Raw genomic sequence first — 15,645 nt, 5'->3', positions numbered from 1 at the left:
TTGGTTAATAATAGGTAAATGTTAGGACTTCCCTTGTTGAGTCTGTGGACTCTGAGTAATAACAACAGTTAAGGTGAAATGTAAGTGTAGAAGATGCTAGCTGAGGTTTAGTAAGGAATGAAAGATCAAGTTTTGATGTATTGAAGTGGTGGTAAACATTATTAATATTTATACTGTGGTGCCAGATATTGGTGAAGTCGATACAGAAGTATGTTTTAATGGGAATTTGTTGGTCTTTAGGTTTCTTTTGGGCGTATTTCTTCTTATTTATTTATTTTTAACCCGTAGGGTTCTTTCTTTCTTGTATAGTGAGACCTATGGAGTTTTCACAATTAAACACATAAGTTTCACATGACATTCACATGAGTACAGGATGCTATATTCACAATATATCAGCACACCACCATCCATCTCAAAAATATGGCATCACAAAATTCTTAGTGACCAGAGCACACTGGATTTTTTCTTCTGAAGGCTGCTCAAACAGAAATTAGAAACTATTAAATGGATTCAACTTAAGAGCAACACAAAAAATAGTTAACACCACTCCAAGACAACATCCAAGAGAAGAAGCAGAACTACACAAGGCTCTCATATCTTAAATCAAAGACATCTCTGAATGAGTAGTAAAGATAATAAAAAAATACCAATTTATTGCAATCTTCAAACCCATTAACCAAATGCATGATCTGCCACCCACTCTATAACACAAACTCTCAACAATGATGCTACAAGGAGTAGACCAAGTTCTGTGTTCATGCAATCTGTCATACTACAGGCAAACAGAAAGATCAGTCTACAAACATATTTCTGAACATCAAGACCATATTTGGTTCATAAAACCACTCATCAGACTTGGCACAGCATGGAAATGAAAACACAAACCATAGGATCCAATTGGAAAACACAAAGCTTTTACAGAGTTCTATGTACAGGTATGAAAGGCTATTTAAAGAAAGCTTCTACTTTCTTTGAATAGCCTATGAAGTAGAGCTTGAAAAATTCAAGCTCTACTTCATAGACTAAACCTTAATTGTAACAATTTCTCTCTGTATCATAATAATTAATTTATCATTTCAGCCCAATAGTTTTAACTTAAACGCACAACTACTTGTACAGAGGAATTCAAATATAGTACATCACTGTACTGTTTTAATGTTCAAATTCCTTACTATTGTTTCTTTGCTCTCATTGATGATGTCTTACAATATGTAAGACAAAATATTTGTAAAATAAATATTATTTTTTACTGTGGCACGTGTGAATTTTAAAAAAAGATCGTTTAATGTTCAATCTGGTGTCAGAGAAGGATGCACATTATCCCCCTCTCTTATTCATTATGTATTTATATGGATCACATTATGAAGGAAAGTGGTATTAAACATGATATCAAAATTGGAGATGTTAATCTCAGCTTTACAGATGATGTTATACTTCTAAATAAATATGCTACAAATCTGCAAGATTCCCTGACTAAATTGAATAACTGTTGTAATAGATATGGTATGAAGGTCAGCATTAAAAAGACAAAGACAATGAAAATAGGCAGAAACATTGAAAATATCAACTGTATTGTGAATGGAGAACTTATAGAACAAGTAAAACATTTCAGCTACTTAGACATGATTTTTAGTGAAGATGGAGTTAAATATGGAAATATACAACAGAATTGTGAACTTAAATTGTACATATTTGGTCTGATGTATTAAAATAAATAACTTTTATTATTAAAAGACCAGAAGATAAATGATAAAATATACAAAGAGCCAACAAGTTTCACTAGCCACTGTCTAGCATTTTCAAGGCTGAACTGGTGTGAAAACAAATGCATTGAGTTACGTTTCAAACATACACTTTAGTAACTGTTAGGCCGTTACATTTTGTTCCTTGGAAGGCGTGCATGTGTTCAAAAGCTTCAGTCAGATTCCGGTACATGACCACGTGTTTTGTAGTTATTTGCATATTGTAATTCTGTCGAACTGAGAGAGATGATGAGATTTTTCCATATGTCTTTAAGAACAATGCCCTGATTTCTATTTAAATTACTGCCTGTGCGTAATACCACAGCTGCTTCTTTTAAAGTTCTGTATCTGTAGTCATTCTCGATGTAAGGCATAGAACTGTTTTTCCAATCTATAACGTGATTTGATGTTGAGAAATGATGTGCTAAACCAGATGTGATGATTCTATTATGATTGACATCCCCCACATGTTCCTTCTGTCTTATTTCAAAACTTCTGGAAGTCTGACCAATGTAAGAAAGGCAACACGTGCATGGAATTTCATACACTCCAGGACATTTGAAGAAAGATACCTCATCTTTTGGTGATTCTAAGATATGTCTGATCATGGTAGTTGGTTTAAAAACCGCTCTGATGTTATGAGCTTTTAACATTCTCGCCAATTTTGTGGAAACTGAATTAATATATGGAATGACAGCTGTGGACACATATTGGGGTACTGTAACGCATTGTTGGTTACAGTAAATGGAAAAATCTCATCATCTCTCTCAGTTCGATAGAATTACAATATGCAAATAACTACAAAACACGTGGTCATGTACCGGAATCTGACTGAAGCTTTCGAACACATGCACGCCTTCCAACAGAAGGAACAAAATGTAACGGCCTAACAGTTACTAAAGTGTATGTTTGAAATGTAACTCAATGCATTTGTTTTCACACTAGTTCAGCCTTGAAAATGCTAGACAGTGGCTAGTGAAACTTGTTGGCTCTTTGTATATTTTATCATTTATCTTCTGGTCTTTTAATAATAAAAGTTATTTATTTTATACAACAGAATTAACAAAGCTGGTATGGTAGGAAGTCAACTGAATAAATTTATATGGAATAAGTGAGAAATTAGCCAAAACACTAATTTAGCTGTATACAAGACAGTGTTTAAACCAATTTTAACTGCAGATATGAGAGTCCTGAGAAAGATTAGGGGCATGAACAGATTGCATCAATGGCAATATCATATTAAAAATGAGGATATTAGGAAAGAACTTGACATTGTCAATATTCAGGAATGCGTTAGCAGAGCTAATCTCAGGTGGTATGTTCACTTAAACTGAATGGGAGAGGAAAGATTAGCAAAACAAGTGTTCTCTGCCAGGCTGGCAGGAAAAAGACCCAGAGGAAGACCAAGATATAGGTGGATTGATACAGTAAAAAGTGCCTTACAAGCAGGAATATAAGATCTGATAATATTGGAGTCTTGACATTTAACAGACTGATTGGAGGAAAATTGTAGATAGGAAGTTAGTAATGATGTAAATTTTTCATGTAGTTTCATCATCATCAAATTCCTGATATATACCCTCAAGGGGTGTATAGGATATGATAGTACTACATGAAAAATTTACATCATTACTGATGTAAATTTTTCCATGTAGACAAATTTTGATGGTAGACAGAGTTAAATTTACATTTAACTCTGTCTACCATCACTGCTAAATCTCCAGCTTCGTCTATTTCCTGAAGTACAGTGACTTCAATGTGATACATGGCTTGTAATCTATTTATTCCAAAATGCATAACTTTGCATTTCTCTACAAAAACTGATACCATTATCTTTTGCCCACTAAATCATCTTTTGCTTGTTTAAATCATTCTCTACATATTGCCATGATTAACTATTACTCTACCTAACTTTAATCATCAGCAAACAATTGAATATTTCATTGGAAATATTCGTTGGAAAAAACCATCAGTTATAACCTAGTCTGTAACCTTCATTTTAGCTTACTAGTTTGTATTCCCTGAGGATGCCAATAGAAAAATTGGCGAAACATGTAGGAGGATAAAATAAAGCTACTTGACAAAGATTATATAAAAAAAGTGTAATAGTCTTAATTGAATATTTCATTTCAGGTTATTTCCCATATCATTTATGTACATTTATTTAATGTAAATGTACTTCAAAACTGCCTATGTAAACTAGAAGAAATGTATTTTTCAAACGTGCAGTGATTTCTTCTTTGTTCTACAAGAAAATACCAGAGAAATAACCTGAAAGGAAATATTCAGTTGTTTGTTGATGATGTAAAATTAGGTAAAGTAATAGTTAATCAAGGAGATGTGGAGAGCTTGCAGGATGATTTAAATAGGCAGTCAGTATGTGCAAAAATTAATGGATGTTAGTTTAATATCGAGAAATGCTCATCCAACTGTGCCTTAAACTGATTCATTGTGTCTACATTCACAACACACTCAGGCAACGCATTCCATTCAATAACCACTCTTCATGCAAAGAACCTTCTCCTCACCCATCTGCTCACACCCTCCTTATACAGCTCCAGCGATGATCTCTTGCTCTATCCTCCCCCTCGTCCATTATATAAAAATCTCTTCCATGTCAACCTGATATCAACACCTAACTAGCTTATATGCCTCAATCATATCACCTCCGCCTCCTAATTATGAGGCTTTGCAATTTACATTCTCCCAATCTGTCCTCATACTCCACATACCAAAGACCACTGACCACCTTTGTGAATCTTCTCTGGATGCTTTCTAAAATATCCTTATCGCCATGAAAACCCACCAACCAAATCAGTGCACAATAATCCATATGAAGCCTGATCAAGGCCTTATATAATGATGTCATAACCTCTTTATTTCTGAACATCAGGATCCTCTGCATCATTGCCATTATCAAATGTGACATCTTCACAATTTGAGCAATGTGGCCTCTGAATTTAAGGTCCTTGTCTGCCACCACTTCCAGATCTTTCATCTCCTCTACCTCTTTTAAACTTTCCCCATTAAGTGTATACTTCCATCACTGCTTACCAAATTTTAAGTTCCATTTACCTGCCCATTCATGCAATCTATTCAAGTCCTCCTTGTAAGGCCATGACATCTGTTTGACTCTGCATTGCTCTCCCCAATGTTGCATCATCTGCAAACAGCTGCATATCACTAGTTAAACTCATCCCGATATCATTAATATACAAACTGAACAACAATGGTCCTAAAACTGACCTGTGCAGCACAACACTAGTGACCTTCCTCTTTCCGGATACTGTATCACCATATACAACTTTCTGATACCTATCTGACAGCCAATCACTGATCCAACTCAGAAGTCTGTAATCCAATCCCATCTGTTTAAATTTATTTAACAGCTTGTCGTATGGCAGTCTATAAAAAGCTTTTGCAAAATCCAAGTACACTACTGTATGTGCATCTCTCTTTTCCAAGACATTTGTCTACTTGTTATAGTACATAAGTAAGTTAGTAAAACATGATCTCCTTTAACAAATCCATGTTGACAATCACAGAGAATACTGCTGTTATCAATCCATTTCTAATCAATTTCTCCAGTATCTTCACCACAACTCCAAATTGGTCTATAATTTGTAGCCACAGCCTTATGCAATGAATAATTTTACCTTCTTTCCACCTTCTTGGAACCTGTACTATTGTAAGAATCTCATTAAGCATGCATGCCAATTCTACTGCCAATTAACTGGAATATTCCATTGGGATGCATGGTGATATATCATCAAATCCTATTGCCTTATTGACATCAATATTATTTATTTCCTCAAATACTTCCTGTCCACTCACAATTAAGCCATCCTCTCCAGTTCTCTACAGTTAAGTTCCTCATGATTCCACCCTGATGAGACTGAAACAACCTTATAATTTTTTTAATTGTGTATTTTTAGTATTTTATTGTAGTTTTTAGTGTAATTATTGCACTACAACAGCATTTTATAACATAATTGCAGAAATATTACTAGTTTTTACTACTCTTAAAAATGGCACCGAAAACTTATTGTAACAAGACAGTGTCTAAAGCTCAAGTTGTTGCTACTGAGGAAAGCATTGGTCCTGATGAACAAAAGTAGTACTGCTGCAGTGATGACGATAATTTATCCGAGGATAACTTGACATTAGAAATATCCCAATTAAAAGCAATTATTAGAAAATTTACCAGGGAATTGGAAAAAACGTTTGACTAAACTTAGACAGGATAAGAAAAAGGATCAGAATAAGAACAGGCAGGAAAGTACTGAACTCCTATTAATAACAACAAGGTATAATCAGTTAAAATCTAAGAAAAAAGAGGTGATATGGTATAATGACTCAATTTTAAAAAATGCACTTGCTGAGGGAGTCACCACTTCTAGTTTCTCGGGAACGAAAATTAAAAATATGACAAACGTAATTGAAAAAAAAAAAAAAAAAAGTAAAAGAGATGGTAGTTCTGGTAGGTACTAATAATTTAAGTAGTGACAAATATAGTATGAGAGAAGATATGAAAGGTCTGTTGGAAGAAGTGAGAAAGAAATGTGAGAGAGTAAAAACTGTAGGATTACTACCCAGATACGACAGTACTGAGTTGAGGAGGAGGACGATGATAGCAAATGATTTCGTGCACAGGCTGTATAGAAGATATGGATGTGAGTTTTTAGATGTGTGGGTTATATGTTTGATGGCAGAAAAGACTTGTATAAGAAGGATGGCCTGCACTTGAATTCATTTGGCATCAGAAGCCTGGAGAAATTACTTCTTGGTATGAGACCTAATGCAGAGAGAGTCAGGGAAACTAGATCATCAAGGGAGGAATGAGAAAATGTGTGTGAAAGTTCAGCTATGGTATGCAAACGTGATAAAGATATGAATGTCTTCGAACATGGTTATGTATGTGGCAAAGGAGTGGAAAAATATGCTTTGGGTTTGGACCATTTAAGTAAGTCTGGGGAGGGGAAGAGAGAAAAATTCTAGAACAAGACCAAATAGATTGCATATCTAATTATAAGAATAGGCTAGACGGTAATTTATTATGTCTATACACAAATGCCTGGAGCATCAGAAACAAAGGGGTTGAGTTTGTTGCTTTATTGAATATGATGTGGTCTAAGATTGTTGGCATTAGTGAAACCTGGTTATCAGAATCAAATATGGTAAGTTGAATCGAGTGTAATGGGTATACTATTTTTATGAATGACAGAAAAGATAGGAGAGGAGGAGGAGTACTACTAATGATATCAGATGACCTAAGTGCAGTTAGGGTAGAAACACAAGAAAACAATGATGGTAACAATGTCCCATGTAGCGGTGAGTTTGAGTCTATCTGATGTGAAGTGGAAGTTAACAGAATGAAATATATGGTGGAGTGTTACAGACCTGGTGGCTCAGTTGCAGAGGACGAAGAAATGCATCACTAATTTAGCCTTATGGGTACCAAATGAATGTCATTATGGGTGACTTTAATTTTCCAAACACCAATTGGGTAGAAGAGAAATCTCATGATAAGCAAGAAGAGGAATTTATTGAATTCTTGCGAGACAACTTTCTGAAGCATCATGTGAAAGAAGGAACTCGAGGTCAAAGAGTGTTGGATTTACTCAGAGCATCAGAAGGGTTCTCTATCAAGAATATGGCTATTTTACCATGAATTCTTGATAGTGATCATGCTGTACTTTCTTGGGAAGTATCTAATTAAAACAGGTTACATGCTGAACTACAAAGCTGGAAATTATGATCAACTTAGAAGAATACTATCTTTGTTCCCATAGTATCAGTTACTGAATGGGAAAAATGTCAGCAATGCATGGGACTCTTAAAAAGTGCTTAAATGAGGCAGTATCTGAATGTATCCCTAGTGTTAGAATAAATAGGTTGAGAGTGAAATGGATGTGCAAACTTATTAAGCAAGAGATCTCCAAGAAGATGATGTAGAAAGAATATCGTAAGAGGAGTTATGAAATATATAAAGTTCAGGCCAGAAAAGTAACCAGTATTGTGAGGAAAGTTAAATCGGAGTATGAAAAGAAACTGGCCTAACAAGCTAAAGGCAATCCAAAAGAATTTTATCATTATGCTGAAAGCAAAAGAATGAATGAATGTGGAAGAAAAACTTCATTAAATGCAGATGGTACTCGAGTGTCGGAAGTTAATCAGATTGTTCAGTTAATGAGTGATATATCTTAGCTTAGTTTGCTAAGATATATCGACCAGTAGTATGTAACATGGTGTACAGTGATACTACTACATTGAATGAAGAGTTAGAGGTTCATGAAAATGAGATTGAAGAGCTGTTGCATAACCTGGATAAGAATTTATCTATAGGGACAGATGGAATATCAGTCTATTTGCTAAAGGAATGTTCAGCCGAATTGGCTATGTTAGTTAACTTGAGTCACAGCTCAGGAATGATACTACAGGAATGGAAGGAATGTATGAAAGTTCCATTGTAGAAGGGTGGTGCAAAAACTGATGTGTCTAACTACTGACCTATCAGTATCTCTGGTGTGGTAGTGAAGATTTTAGAGAAGTTGGTAAGAACTTGCATACAGAAATGAGTACACAAACATGCTATACTGTGCAAGGAACAGCATGGGTTTACTAAAGGAAAGTTTTAGCAATTTGCTCATATTTTATAACAATGTTACGGCTGAGTTGGATAAAGGGAATGGATACACTATGATAATGTTGGATTTTTTCTAAGGCATTTGATAGGATACCACACGAAAGGCCTGTTGCATAAACTGGAGAAAATGGAATTGGAATATAAACTCTTGACTTCGATCAGTGAATGGTTGACAGACAGATATCAAAAAGTGGTATACGGTGGGTGTGAATCTGCCAGATTTAAGGTGACCAGTGGTGTACCTCAGGATTCAGTCCTTTGGCCATTATTATTCAATCCATCTAACATCAGATGCACAATTGTTTGCCAATGATGCAAAGATAGGCAGGGCAATCAGGGATGCTATTGATATTCATCAATTACAAGATGATTTGATTAAACTGGAAATTTGGGCAAACAAAAATGGCTGTCAGTTTAATGTTAGTAAGTGTAAAGTAGGGGCAAATGCTGGTCTTGAAATTCATGCTCACTCTTGTTATCATTCAGGGAATGAGAGATGTGACTGAAGTCTGATTAGCGGAATAAAGAATTACTGACCATTTAAAACTATGTACAGGTAACAATCGTATAACGCGGATGTTAGGTTCTGCAGAAATGCTGCGTTATATAAATCGCGTTATGTGAGTCTCAGATCACATAGAAAAAGTAGATTTATGTTCCGAAATCGTTTTTTTCTTTAAATTACATAAACAACAATGACATATCCAACAAAAAATATATTTTTATTTAATTCAAGTAATTCATGTAAGTTAAGAAAACATATAAACTATGAAACAAATACATAGTATAAAAATTACAAATTGTACTTAAACTTCATTGCATATTTTAATCTTTCATAGTATGAGGATTGGTTAATAAACACTGTAATAAAAAGCATGTAATCACCGGATGCATTACTACAAAACAGTAGAGTGATTCTATCTTTGGAAACTTTGAATCCAGGAGCTGATCTTTCATTTTTCAAAATATAGGTGCATTTTTGCACTTTTTTCCAATATAACCTGGATTCATCTGCATTGAACACCAGGTCTGCACTATAAATGTTTATAAACTTAAACAAAGAGTTTTTTTTGTTTTTGTTTAATAAGATTTTCATTCATAGGAATTTTCTTTCGAGGTGCAATCTTCTATCGAATTCATTAGAGATTTCTCCATTTTTCCATTAGAACATCGCGTACATGGAGCAACGCCCTTTGCACTTATCATTGACCCAGCAATAAACACTTTTATGTTCATTTTGTTTGATTGTTCAAATTGTCTCAGCTTGAGATGAACACACTTATGATTTTTAATGCACCTTCCTGGCAGAAACGAGGACAATTTTCAACAATAAATGTTTTATACGGTAAACAATTGAGGTACATACATGCGTGCTAAAGGGTATTTCCCCTAATATAAATTCGCTACTTATAATTACATGCGGGATATAGGCAGACACAAATTTAACGAAGATAAAATTTGATTTTTAAGTCGTGCGGTAAAAAACATATGAAAAGGATTACTACAATTTTAGACCATGTTATATCTAAACTGCATTGTATAAGTACCGTGTTTTACGAGGGTTACCTGTATTTAGAAATTTATGTACATTTAATCATACAAATACAACATTTATTTTACAAATGATATTCTATCTTTTTTAATTTAGCTACTTGAATACAAATTCTACCCTACAGTTCTTCTTTATGAATTGGTCAATAACATCACCATAAAAAGTTGATTGCAACTTAATTTTCCCAAGCAACACGGACACCTGTAAAAGCTGGCTGAAGCTCACTGGCTAGAGCTACTTTGACTGCATATGACCCATGTTTAAGCAACAGGGTGAGAATTCGCCACTGGTGTAAAGTTATGCACTTTGGCATGATTAGAGTTCCAGTGATATATTATATTTGGGGGGGGGGGGGGTTGCTACAAGAAACTGAAGAGGCAAGGAATCTTGGAGTATCGGTAAATAGGAATTTAAAGTTCAAAGGTCACATAGCAAAAGTTGCAAATACAACTCAGAGGATAACTGTGATGTTGAAGCGAACCTTGACATGTAAGGATAAGGAAGTCATTTTGCCTCTTTATAAGGCTTTGATAAGACCACACCTAGATTACTGTGTGCAGATTTGGTCTCCCATTTTTCAAGGGGATTAAGAAGCTGTTGAAAGGATGCAAAGAAGAGTTACAAAGATTATATCTGGATTATGGGATTTAGATTATGAGGACAGATTGCGAGTATGTGGATTGCAGACTTGGGTTAACAGGAGAAAGAGGGGTGATATGATAGAGGTCTATAAGATTTTGAACGGGTGTTATAGGATATCAACTGATGAAATTTTTCATTGTATGGAAGGTGGGGAGAGAACACATAGGCATCCATGGAAGTTAAGTTTGTTCATAGTCAAGAAAGGGATAAGAGCTAGGTTTCTCTCCCAGAGAGCAGCGAGCGAGTGGAATAATTTGCCCTTAGGGGTAGTGAGTGCAAATATGAATGGATTTAAGGGAAGGTATGATAGCTGGTTTGGGTGATCTGTAGCCTCCCTCCCTCGATGAGTCCTTGATTCCCTGGAGGTCTCAGATAATAATAATAAAGCGATCACTGAATACCTCAACAAAGTCTTCTACAGCAGTTACCATTCTATCATTTTCATCCATGGTTCTTTTTTGTCTGATTTGCCAATTTCTTCTTATACCACACTTTTGTTTCACTAAACTTTTCTTTATACTCTTCATGTAATTGATTTTTATCATTATTCATCTTGTACTATCTCCAAAGTGCCTTTTTCTTCCAGATTTCATGCTTAAGCCCTTCATTCATTCATCCATTTTACACCAATCTTATTCAGCCGTTTGGCCTGTGGAACACATTCATGCATTGATGCTGTTATGTATTTCTTTGTCAGTTCCTTTATTTCCTCAACTCCTCAAGCTTGTGATAATCATCAGCCTTGTACTTCTGCATATATCCTTTCCTCACAGAAGTCCGCATAGTCAGAATATCATCTTAACCCAAGTGATTTCTTCATGATCACTCTCACAAACTGGAGGAAACTGCAAAACCCGACTACCGATTACATCCGCTGATGAAATGATCAGATCCAAAACTCTTGATCCTCACGTGCCCTCTTTTACATGCTGCCTGAGATAGTTGTCTCTCAAGAACTCAAGAAATTCATTTTCCTTATTCCCAAATGTCACCTCTTCATTCCAATCTATATCATCATAATTAAAATTACCCGTAACAATCATCCTTTCTTTGTTCACTAATCCAAGTTGTTTATCATATCTTCATCACCACACTCTACATTCCCTAGCCTAGAGCAACATCCAACTAAATATGGTTTCCTGTCAATCCCCCCCCCCCAATGCCACTATTTCCCTCTTTCATGTCTACCTTATGTGAACATAATTCCCCTGCTGTCATCAGCAGCACTCCCCTCCCTTCTTGTCCTTTCTATTCTCAAAAAGTACTATATCCTCCCATTTCTATTCTCGTTAAGATATCATCTTCATTCAATCCTGTTTAACTTATTCTAACAATTTTGGGATGAATAAACTCAATCAGCGAAACCATTTCATCTGCCTTATTTCTGATACTTCTGGAAGTTGTAAACAAACACAGCAGTTCATTTTTAGGTCTAATAACCAGTCCTATCCAAGTCATTTGTTGGTTGTGATTTCCCCACCACACTATCCTTTCCCAATCATCTTTATCACTGCTTACTACATAAATATGTTCAGTCTAAACTTTCCCACCCACATCACAATATACTCCATCTTCATACACACATTCACTACAACTTTCAACATCCACTCTCCCTATGCCAAGTGTCCCTGTCCAACTGGGCTCCTTCCATTTCCATGTCCTCTTGCATTCCTGCTCTCTTCATCACTCCCACTATTACATTTTACACTGCCAAGCACTTCTGTGTCTTCAATACTGCTCTCCTGATCTTTCACTTCATCTTGCTTGCATCACACACTGCACTTCCTTCTAGCAAGAGTTTCTCCAGTGCACTCACAACAAAACCATTCATATGCAACCTATCATGGCTGTAATATTCTATTCTGGCTCTCTGTCTCAACTCACCATTGCCATACCTCAGCAAGATGAATTTGAATTTTTTTTTTATTTAAAAAGAAGTGCATGTATGTTACATAATTGTTCAACTTTTTTTTTGGGGGGGGGGAGGTATCCACCGATTTAATCTGCAGATATTTCAGATATTTTATTTTTGAAACCATTCACAAGACAAATTTAACAAATGCAAATCAAGTGGAAAAAAAAATTTTTTTTTTTTTCATTGAGGGAATTTTTTTGAAAAGAAAGTGAACATGATTATTTTCTTGCTACTTTTACCAGTTGAACATCTGAAATAATAATAAGAATTAACTTAACTATAGCAGAGTTGCAATCTTCATGACCTCTTGACTTATAAGAGTGAACTGTGTTACCTGGAATTTCCTCTATTAGGAAATTTCAAGTAAACATTTTGTATGTTTACTTTTTTTGAAAAGAAAGTGAACATGATTATTTTCTTGCTACTTTTACCAGTTGAACATCTGAAATAATAATAAGAATTAACTTAACTATAGCAGAGTTGCAACCTTCATGACCTCTTGACTTATAAGAGTGAACTGTGTTATCTGGAATTTCCTCTATTAGGAAATTTCAAGTAAACATTTTGTATGTTTACTTGCTTGTGGAAATTATTTTCCACAAGCAAGTGAACATACAAAATGTTTACTTGCTTGTGGAAAAAGCTTAAGTTAAACAATCATTTTAAAATGTTCTGAAGAAAATAAATGCTATCAAGCAACATTTATTGAAATAAATATGGTTTGAACATTATTTTATTTTTTTTGCACTATTCTGATTTATTGAAATGTCACTGAAATAAAATATGATTCCAGTTACCAAGCATACAGCAAGGAACTGCATTTCTTGCTATAGGTAGCTAAATGTAGCTATGAGTGTGAAGTAATCTGGTTAAGTGTTCTCCTCGGTTTGAAGGATTATCACATCTTGTAATGGATATGACAGCTGACTTGTACTTCTTATCCATGTTCTTTCAACAGATAGTATGCATTATATCCAGGTTTTGCTGAACATATATATGAATCTAAACAGGCAGGAAGGTTAAACAGCACAAAAATCATGTAGGAGAAGAAAATAAATTCACGTATGAAGTGAAAACACTTTATTTAGAAAACATAATAACACTACACAAAAATATATGAAAATAAATAAATTACCTTTTCAATTACTTCAACAATACTATCAGGTAGTGGTCCACTATTTCCAATACATGTCATGCAACCATAACCAACAACATCGAAGCTAAAAAAAGGAAATAAATTTTGAGAGGACCATTTAGCAATTTTCAACTTGCACTTTAATTAAATTAAAAACAGGGGCATCTCTCACTAACTAATTAGCATGAAAAGTTAAAAATATAATGCTTGTTATTCTTAATTTATATTAATCTGGGATTCCCAATAAGACAAAAAACAGAAGAATTTTGAAGAATTTTAAACTGTCAAAAATCTGGATACAAAATGTAGAGAATGGCCTACTCTCAAAAAACACCAAACTTAATAGATATATTTAAATTTTAAAAAATTACCTTTTTTTTATTAGCATGCTGAAAAAGGAATTAGCTTTTTTTTTACAATAATTGCAACTGATATTTCAAATTATGAAGAGTGAATTATTTTAAATAATAATGCAAATGTCAATATTAAAAACTGGAAAAAGATGAGATAACAGGAAGAACGTTCCAATGATAAGAAAATTACATTAAAAAGAGATGTGTTCCTAGAATTACAATTTTAAAATAAATTCTATTAAAATAATAATGATAATTAAGATTTATCAAAAAACATGCTTATAATTTTTTATGAGAAGTATCAACTATCCAGCTAAGCAGGAAAAAATTGTTGATATCATTCTGAAATAATAAAATTTATTATCATAATTATTTTTGAGTAAATTAAATATAACAGTAAAGCCAGCTGAAGACATCAGGACAACAAAGGAGGCAGCTCCACCTTTTGTTAAGGTATTGAGGAAGATGTTCTGGTTAAAAGCAATGCAAACTATTAGTTGGTGCAAAAATGAGACAGATCCTATCATTTATATTGTTGTGAGGCAAATACTCTAAATACCAATTTTAATTTGCAAAAAAAGCTCCAGAGTTGTAGAGTTTTTTTTTTTTTTTTTTTTTTTTAAATCAGTAAAAATAGTGGGAGACAGAACCCAGAAAAAGAGGTTATACCACTGTTATACAAGAGTATATTCTTATAAACGAAAATTGTTTTCTTCAAGTTTTTAATTTTCTTATTTAAGTGTGAATTATCATCAAAAGTATAAACATGAATGACACTGGCTCAAATGAAACTTTTGATGATTCTGATAATGATCCTGTTTTTTGCTTAGTATCTAATACAATTTCTGTTTTCAGTACTACTGCTGATATATCTGAATTAATTGAGAGGGAGTCTGGAAGCGATACAGAGGCTGTAAAGAAAAAAAAATGAATAGCAAGAAATGGATGAAAAAAAGAAGACTGAGTGGAAGCAAAATATTGCAAAAGGAAAAAGCACTGACTGTAAATGTTATGTAAGGATGAAGGGAAAAAAAGGTACTTAAAGCAGAATGAAAAACTGGCAAAAGCTATAACTGTTATTACAAGAGTCGTGAAAAATTCAATAATAAATAGGCTATTTTAAAGACTTAATAATACTGGTGACTAAGAGAAAAATCGAACATTTTTCTTGGACAAATTACACACAAAACTGTTGAAAGGTGTAGACCTTAAATCATTCACATGTGCTAAGTACTTAAAGATAAGAAAATATATTCAGCTAACGACATGGCATTTTATAATAATCTGAAATGCCAAGGACAAGATTTTCAATGTTCATCGTAGTTGGTGGAGTTAATGTTAAGTAGTTATTTTTTCAAAATGGCCTGTGGGCCATGTGTTGAAGACCCCTGTTGTATAGGGTTCTTCAACACAGGGTCTTAATTTGCCAATTTGTCCGTAACATTCTTGATGTATGGTAGTGTAATTGTATTCTTGAAATCTTGCTTTTGTGAGATGATTGTAGGAGGTATGTTGAGGATTTTCTTGATTGTCTTAGGTTCAAAACCATTTTTTGTGAGAATCTGTGTTAAATAATGTAATTCTTCCTTCCGCTTTTCTTCTGTGCTGGAAATATTGTAAGCTCTATCCCTCAAGGTTTTTATTAAATTTATTTTTTGCA

At 34.1% G+C, this 15,645-nt stretch overlaps 1 protein-coding gene across 4 annotated transcripts in view; it reads right to left on the bottom strand.

The window, feature by feature from the left end:
• The window catches only part of LOC150098931 (cytoplasmic aconitate hydratase-like), a 373,379-nt gene that overhangs the window by 89,900 nt on the left and 267,834 nt on the right, over window positions 1–15,645 (bottom strand). For all 4 annotated transcript variants that reach the window (XM_090405009.1, XM_090405006.1, XM_090405010.1 and 1 more), the window contains one exon: window positions 13,633–13,717. In XM_090405009.1, coding sequence (XP_090261135.1) covers window positions 13,633–13,717 — 85 coding nt within the window. The remainder of the gene's footprint in view (window positions 1–13,632; window positions 13,718–15,645) is intronic.

The sequence above is a fragment of the Typopeltis vanoorti genome, chromosome 15, assembly GCF_054136105.1.
Source record: "Typopeltis vanoorti isolate ZY-2024b chromosome 15, IOZ_Tvanoo_1.0, whole genome shotgun sequence".
NCBI classification, from domain to species: Eukaryota; Metazoa; Arthropoda; class Arachnida; order Uropygi; family Thelyphonidae; genus Typopeltis; species Typopeltis vanoorti.
This window is presented reverse-complemented; position numbering and strand designations above follow the sequence as displayed.